The sequence below is a fragment of the Mauremys mutica genome, chromosome 13, assembly GCF_020497125.1.
Source record: "Mauremys mutica isolate MM-2020 ecotype Southern chromosome 13, ASM2049712v1, whole genome shotgun sequence".
Classification (NCBI taxonomy): domain Eukaryota; kingdom Metazoa; phylum Chordata; order Testudines; family Geoemydidae; genus Mauremys; species Mauremys mutica.
Window position 1 is genome coordinate 42,955,678 of NC_059084.1, and position 8,773 is coordinate 42,964,450.

At 41.8% G+C, this 8,773-nt stretch overlaps 1 protein-coding gene across 1 annotated transcript; it reads left to right on the forward strand.

Moving 5' to 3' along the window:
* Window positions 1–6,414: 6,414 nt before the first annotated feature.
* LOC123347388 (olfactory receptor 1020-like) lies at window positions 6,415–7,392 on the forward strand. The gene has a single exon (XM_044984803.1). The coding sequence runs from the start codon at window positions 6,415–6,417 to the stop codon at window positions 7,390–7,392; it is 978 nt and encodes a 325-aa protein (XP_044840738.1).
* The last annotated feature ends 1,381 nt before the right edge of the window (window positions 7,393–8,773 follow it).

Consider the following 8,773-nt stretch of genomic DNA (forward strand, 5'->3'; position numbering starts at 1 on the left):
TCCTGAGATAATAATAGAAGAGAATGGAAAAGGTAGTGCAAAGATTACAATCTTACCTCAGAAAATCTGAAGGAAGGGTTAGGGTAAGAGTGCAGCTGGTAATAGATCATCAGTGTGAAAGATAAAACAGCACAGTAAAAATGATTTAATCTCATTTAGAAAAGAAAAAAAAAACCCTGCTCAGGCACCCCCCATATAAAACAGAATGGGATTGCTTGTTCAATCCCAGGGGATAGTAAATGAAGATACATGTTGTAACACTGCCCACCATATTCTTCCAAGTGATATTATTAAGATATGATTATAGCATAATTATTATGCCTTTTGTGCAAGAAGGGTCATGTAAACTGTCACTGGAAAAGTTATGATTTCCTGAATATGATTTTCCTTTTTGTATGCAGGTGACATTTTTGTATCTGAAGTTATGACTATTGACTATGTATCTATGTCAAATATAGTGCATAACTCCCACTAGACAAGATGCTAACAGTCTAGATAGTTGGCTGGGAAGGGTCTATTCAGGCTAATGACCCATGAGGGAAAACAATAAGCCTGAAGAGAAGCTTATCTCCCACCTGGTGAGTCTTCCTAAGAACACTCCAGAGAGCCTGTAATTAGTGGTTGCTATGACTCCACAAGGGCAGGTGACCAGGTCACATGATTCTGGACACCATCTTGGGATCTCTGTATTTTTCCACAAACTGCTCTGGGAACAAAGTTTTGAAACAAAGTGTTACCACCCTGTGCTAAAGCTATATAACACAGGGAGTGATATCCTTGGTTCTTCTTTGCTCCCCACACAAGAGGACAGCTGGAAATACCTGAGGAACAAAGACTGAATTGGGCGAAGTACTGGACCCAGGCTAAAGAAACCTGAGAAACCCAAGCAGCAAAGCAAATGCAGCTTGTGCCATGAGTATCGCCAGACTGCTGGTATTATCAGTCAGGGTGAGAAACTGCTCGTGCATAGTCAATCTAACCAGTGTTTTATGCTTAGTTTTAGTTTTTCTCTATTTGCTGGTAATCTGCTTTGGTCTGTTTGCTGTCCCTATAATCACTTACAGTCAATCTTTTGTAGTTTATAAACATGTCTGTAGTTTCACCTAAACCAGTGTGCCTTTAAGTGAAGTATCTGGGGGAAAATCTCAGCTGGGTTAGCACAACTGTGCATATTTCTCTCCACATAGAAATGAGAAGTGAACTGGGTAACAAATTTGTACTGGTCACTGTTTTGACCACGGCAGGGTGGTACAGCTCTGGGGTCTTAGGCTGGGGACCTGGTGGTTATCTTGACTGTAGCTTCTCTATTGTTGGTTCATGCAGTGGGTGGTCAGAGAGCTGCATGTAACTGCAGCTGGGTGTGTCCCTACCTGTGTGAATGCTGGAGGAAATGTAGGACCAAGAGTGAGTCTGAAGCTTGCCACAGCAGCACAGTGTGAGAGGGAGCCCAGACTGGTGGGTCAGAGTGCTCAGCAGAACTCCAGTTCCAAGTAGCATCCCAGGGGGAACCCATCACAAATGAGTTATACCAAAGCATGCCTAAGACAGAGCAATGAATGACTCTCAGATTTGAAATATAAGTATGGCCATTCTGAGTCAGACTAACGGTCCATCTAGCCCAGTATCCTGTCTCCTCATAGTGGCCAATGCCAAGTGCTTCAGAGAGAATGAACAGAACAGGTGATCATCAAGTGATCCTTTCCCTGTCACCCATTCTCTTTTTCCTGTATCATATTATTACTGGTTTGTAGAAATAATCTTGATTGCCATTGATTATTTGGTCTCTTGAATATTTTTTATAATGAACCAAACTGAGTGAAACAATTTATTATACAATTCATCAACACTACGTAACATTGCATTGGTGGTAATATAATTAGAGAGAGAGTGGTATCTGTTGGACTGGTTTGTGCACATCATGAGATCAATTCTTACCCAAGAGTCAACTCCCCATCCCCACCCAGCCCCCTACTGTGTAAGTTCTCATCCTGTTACTAGATTCAAAAGAGAGGCCAAACCATTCTTTATCTCACTATAGCTCCAATGCTCCAACATCTTGTATCTTACAATCATGAGCCAGATTCAAAGTCCTTTCTACTTAAGGGAAAGATTCTCAGTCATTGACTACAAGGGGTTTTGTTTCAGTCTCCAAACAGGGCAAAGGGAACAGTTATTTTCTCCACGTCTGATATGGGCTTTGATCCATGTCTCCACTGCCCACTGTCAAAATAAATAGCCGCAAACGACATTCCTGTTCACAATATAGCAATCCACCTCCACCTTTCCCATCCAACATATACAACATATTCCCTGACGCCAATATGCCTTTTAATTTCTTCCATCCATGTATGGAATTAATTTTGTTATGTGCACCAACAACGAGTTAACATGAGGATGTGCACCACCAGTGGAAACAAAAAGCCTAGCTATAATATATATATTTTTTATAAAGTTACCATATGGATAATTACTCCATTCAGGACAGGTTATGCGTTTTAGAACTCAGTGCTCAAAGAATTCAATTTAAGAATAATAGTGAAATAAAATTATGAAATGCATAGACCATTCAAAAAGTACAACAACTGCACTTTGAAAGGATAAAATTAAAAGAATATACATGCATTGCAGGAACTAACACCACATGCTGGGAGGTGAGTGTGAAAGAGACGTGTGTGAGGGTGTGTGTATATGTGTGAGTCAGAGATCATGTGTTTGTGTATGAGACACAGAGACTCTGTGTGTAAGTGTGACACAAAGTGTGTATGTGTGTGAGAGAGAGACAAATGGTGTGTATGTGTGAGAGACAGAATGTGCGTGCTGGCTGCTGGGGAAGTCTATGAGAGACCGTGCACTGTCTCTTTAAGGCACTCCCACAAATCAGCTCACACTGCAGCAGCTGAGATCTCTTTCTCCTGAGCCATGCCCCCATCCCCTGCTCTGCCGAGATGGGGTACATGAGCAGAGAAGAGGCGGGGAAGGGGAACAACCCTACCCCACTCCCGGCTTTGCACAACAAGCGAGAGTTTCCCAGGAGCTACTAACAGGGGCTCCAAGGCAGAGGGCAGGAACAACATGGCAGCAGAGCAGTGGAGGTGGGGGCACCTGAACACATGCCACCCTACGCTGCTCTGCATTGTTCATGTGGCAGCTTTGGGGACTACTTTCCCCGCGTTTCAAGTTCCAGGTCCAGAGATCACACTGTCCTGGGAGCTTTATCCAAGAATTTTTTAAATTGGCAGCATTTAATGTTTTTCTTCCTATAAAATAGAATTGATCTTTGTTCCTTTTTTCTAGTATTCTAACAGATCTATTCCTCTCATATACCCGATGAACAGGGATTTCCACTGAGATCTGTCTGCATTAATTTCCTTTGAAATGAGACATTCCCTTTTTTCTGTTCCTTTATCTTTGGGGTCAACGGTTCTCCTGTCTTCATTATTATCCCTTTGAATTTTTTAAATTGGCAGCATTTAATGTTTTTCTTCCTATAAAATAGAATTGATCTTTGTTCCTTTTTTCTAGTATTCTAACAGATCTATTCCTCTCATATACCCGATGAACAGGGATTTCCACTGAGATCTGTCTGCATTAATTTCCTTTGAAATGAGACATTCCCTTTTTTCTGTTCCTTTATCTTTGGGGTCAACGGTTCTCCTGTCTTCATTATTATCCCTTTGGCATCAGTTGTTTTCCATGACTTCCCCTTTGAAATTAGTAATAGGAATGTCTTTGTACCATTTTTTTCCTTTCTAAAAACTAATATTAACTAACTTTCTCTAGGCAATAATTTCAGATTCCCACCAGCAGAAATATCAGGGGAGATTACATCATCTCATCTGAAGGAGAAATTACCAACCAAGAGACACATTAATTTCTGTGAAAGGGAATAATAAAAATAAATAAATAAACCAAGTATCACTCTAAGATGTGGGCAGCCAGACAGGGCCGACCAGGGGCAGGGGCAAGTGGGGCAATTTGCCCCAGGCCCCGGGCCCCGCAGAGGCCCCACGAGCCCTGGCCCACCACCAGTTCGGGTCTTTGGTGGCATTTTGGCGGTGGGGGGCCCTTCAGTGCTGCTGAAGACGCGGACCGATTGAAGGGCCCCCAGCTGCCGAAATGCCACCGAAGACCTGGATCGCTGCCAGGTGAGTACAAGTGCCGCAGCGCCCACACTTTGCCGCAGGGCCCCTGAATCCTCTGGGCAGCCCTGCAGCCAGATAGGAACCCAAGGCTCAGTTTACTGAGATAATTGAAGAGCGTCAATAGTAGAAGAGAATGGAAAAGATACTACAAAGACTATAATGTTATGTCAGAAAATCTGAAGGAAGGGTTAGTTTAAGGGTGCAGCTGACAATAGATCCTCATTGTGAAAGTTAAAGCAGCACAGGAAAAATGAAATAATCTCATTTAGAAAAGAAAAATACCTGCTCAGGCACCCCCCATATAAAACAGAAAAGGGTTGCTTGTTCAATCCAGGGGGAAAGGAAATAAAGGTAGATGAATTATAGCAAAACAAGCCCCCAAAAGAGCAATGAATGGCTGTCAGATTTGGAACATAAAAACAGCCATGCTGGGTCAGACCAAAGGTCCATCTACCCCAGTATCCTGTCTTCCATCAGTGGCCAATGCCAAGTGCTTCACTGGGAATGAACAGAAAAGCTGATCATCAAGTGCCCCAATCCCTCTCACCTATTTCCAGGTTTTGGTAAACAGAGACTAGGGACACCATCCCTATCCATCCTGTCTAACAGCCATTGATGGACCTATCCTCTGGGATTTTTTCTAGTTTATTGACTCCTTGTGTATTTTGTTTTTCACCACATGAGTTTTATTGTTTGTTAAAATTTTGAAACAAAAATATACTCTCACTTCTCTGTGCATGTGTCTTTCTGCAATTCCATTTTTGTGTTACATACACTCCTGTTGCACCAGTGTCAATGTACCATTGCCACTCCTGTTGTAGACATAGTTTATATGGGTGCATCATAAATCACTAGATGAAGAGCTCAGAAGCTAGGATATATCACAAATTGATATATGAAGATATACAAAGAAGGCCACATCTGGAGTAGTGCATCCAGTTTTGGGTCCCCCACTACAGAAAGGGTGTGTACAAATTGGAGAGAGTCCAGTGGAAGGCAAGAAAAATTATTAGGAGGCTGGGACACATAATTTACAAGGAGAAGATGAGGGAACTGGGCATGTTTATCTGCAGAAGAGAAGAGTGAGGGGGCTTTGATAGCAGCCTTCAACTACCTGAAGGGAGGTTCCAAAGAGGATGGAGCTCAGCTTCTTCTCAGTGGTGGCAGATGACAGAACAAGGAGCAATGGTCTCAAGTTGCAGTGGGGGAGGTCTAGGTTGGATATTGGGAAACACTATTTCACTGGCAGGGTGATGAAGCACTGGAATGGGTTACCTAGGGAGGTGTTGGAATCTCCATCCTTAGAGCTTTTTAAGGCCCGGATTGAGAACACCCTGGCTCGGATGATTTAGTTGGGGTTGGTCCTGCTTTCAGCATGGGGTTGGACTAGATGATCTCCTGAGGTCTCTTCCAACCGTAATCTTCTACGATTCTATGAGTCTAAGTTTGTAGGATAAAAAACAGAAAGAGATTTCACAGTGATTGAGTCTGATACATTTGCTTTAATAGCAAGGATCTGCTAATTCTCTTTAAACTTATCTATATTTTATTGCTCATAAAATTTTGAGAAATAAACTCTCTCTCTCCCTCTCTCTCCATATATTCACCTCATTCTCTCTATATATCTCCGTGACTCTCCTTTTTTTCATTTTTCTGCAGGCACATCATTCTCCCTTCTGGATAAAAATGACGCTCTACTTTCATTCCTGATGCCTTTTCATTTTTATTTCCTTTACATTTCTTTATACGGGATTGGATTCTGATCTCAGTTGCACTTGTGTAAATCCATATGATGCTGATGTAATTCACCCTGGTGTAAATGAGAGCAGGAAACACCCATGATGTGTGCTTAGGTTTATTTGTTTTTGTTTTGGTGACGTGGGATGTACCTGTGGTTGAACTCTAAACATCTTTCATTTCCAATATATTAATTTTTTATTGTGTCTTGTAGATTTGTTGATGTGACACTGATGTGATAAAGATACTTCAAAATTGGAGCTTAAAAGTCTTTATTTAGAGTTCAAGAGAGCTTACGGGACTTAGACGGGACATTTCTGTACTTCAATAGGGTTCCATGCTCTTGGTTCACCTATATTGGAAGCTCAACCTCTTATGAGTCTTCCTCTGTTTATTGACAACTTCATTTTTCCAGTAGAAAGATGCAGTGCTATGAGGTTACCAACTCCAGTTTCCCAGCAGTGAAACCGACAGGACAACCTGACTGTGTGTACTCCATTAATATTTAATGGTTTTGTGTTTCTAGATACATATTATGGAGAAAGCAGAAGGAAAAAATGAAACCCTGGTCATGGAATTCATCCTCTTAGGATTTGGGAATGCCCCTGAACTGCAGCCCGTTCTCTTCCTGCTGTTTCTACTGATCTACACTGTGACCATGGTCGGAAACATCCTCATCATTATGCTAGTTGTGGTTGATCAGCACCTTCACACCCCCATGTACTTCTTCCTGGGGAACTTGTCCTGCTTGGAAATCTCATACACATCCACCATCGTGCCCAGGATGCTGGCCAGTCTCCTGACTGGAGATGGAACCATTTCTGTTAAGGGCTGCCTTGTGCAAAACTATTTTTTTGGTACGATAGCAACAACAGAAAATCTGCTGCTTGCTGCAATGTCTTACGATCGATATTTAGCAATATGCAATCCACTCCGATATGCTGCTCTGATGAATGGCAGGGTTTGTTTCCAGCTAGTGGCAGGGTCCTGGGTATATAGTTTTCTGGTTGTTGGCACTCTAAGTTCTTTCCTGTTTCCATTAACATTCTGTGGTTCCAAAGAAATTGACCATTTCTTTTGTGATTTTTCATCCATGAGAAAGCTGTTTTGTGATGACACCCAGACTCATCAACTGGTCTCATTGACTGTCGCTACCATTGGGACACTTGTGCCTTTGCTACTGACACTGACATCCTACATTTATATCATCACTGCCATTCTGAGAATCCCTTCCACCACAGGGAGGCAAAAGGCCTTTTCCACCTGCTCCTCTCACCTCATTGTGGTGACAATTTTTTACATGAGCCTGATTACTGTCTATGTGTTTCCAACAAGTAACACTCCCAAGGTCCTACACAAAATATTCTCTCTTTTCTACACAGTCCTGACTCCCATGATCAACCCTGTTATCTACAGCCTGAGAAACAAGGAGGTCAAAGAGTCCCTGAGAAAAACTATTCTGAAATGGGTTGCTTTCAGAAACAGGCATAGAATCTTAAAGGGAAAAAATTAGCCTGTATAAAATAAAAATGCACTGATGTAGTTTCTTAGACATGGCCCATTTCATTCCTTGCAAACAGGGTTACCCCTTTCTTTCTTTCTTTGTTACTCTGCTACTTTTTGAGCATTCATCTTCCATACAATTCATGCACATTTCTTTATACAATCTTGATACTGTAAGAGACATTCTTTTTGAAAAGATACATGTTTCAGTAGAGCACTCTGCTTCAGTCATCCCTACATGAACACTAGTGCCCAAATTCTGCAAGGAGCTTAATATCTTTTGAGTGTTTCGGGGTCTCTTTCACACCGACTGATGCCAATGACATTCATTCTCCAGTGATTAGGATTGTCTGTTGTCAATTATGCCTCTGAAAAATAGGTCAACAATATTGCCGCTGCAGTGAGTGAAGAAATTTGTTTGTGCAGTATTCTCTGCAGATCTGTAGCTGGGTAACCAAAACAGGAAAGTCTGTGGAGGGTTGAGAGTCTCAGTGTCCTGCCATGTGAAATTTCCTGCCTATTCATCCATCTTTGTTGGGTGAAGGCCACATTAACATATCTATTTCTATATCGATTCTGATATCAATATAGATATTGATACCTATAAAATGCTAACAGAATATGTCTGGCCAAAATTTTCAAAGCTCATAAGACCTGATTTCCCTCCCTCACCCAAATAAAGTGAATGAATTCAAACAAACAGGAAATGAGCACCGAAAAGCACTAGGCAACTTTGGCAATCTCAACCCAAATGCTATCACACGGGCCTCCCTCACCTCACACAGTAACACACTATACACATACAAATATTTACTGCCAAGGTTTGACTAAAAAGTAAATTAAAGAATAAATTCTCACTGAATCTTCCTGGTATTTTTATTCTTCCTCCAAATTTTTGGGCCCTGTTTTTGGCCAAAAAATATCATCGTTCCCCTGTTTTCCTTTTAACTGTTTAGGTGCCCATTGGTCCCCTGACCACTCACTTGCAGTTCTCTGATGTAGGGCCTTATAGTGTGCATAAACGGCGATATATGGAGTTTGTGGCCTCATGTATTAGGCTCTGTTTGGATGAATAGTGGATTTGTTCAGCCCAAAGTGATTCATGAATTTTACTCAAATCAATCAAAATCTTTCAGGACTTAGATGCTGGCTGCAACTTGTCCCCTTTATAACATTTAACCTGGTGGTTAGAGCACTGCTGTGCGGGAGGGTGGGTGCGAGGGGTATGTGGAAGACCCACATTCAGTCTTCTCCCACACTGGAAACAAGTGCACGGGGCTATGCAACACTCTCCTCACAAGCTTTCTCTCTCTCTCTCTCTCTCTCTCCTCTTAAAGTGGTTCCATTTGGTAAAAATAATGAAATAGTTATTGAAAGAGGGTATTCTACTT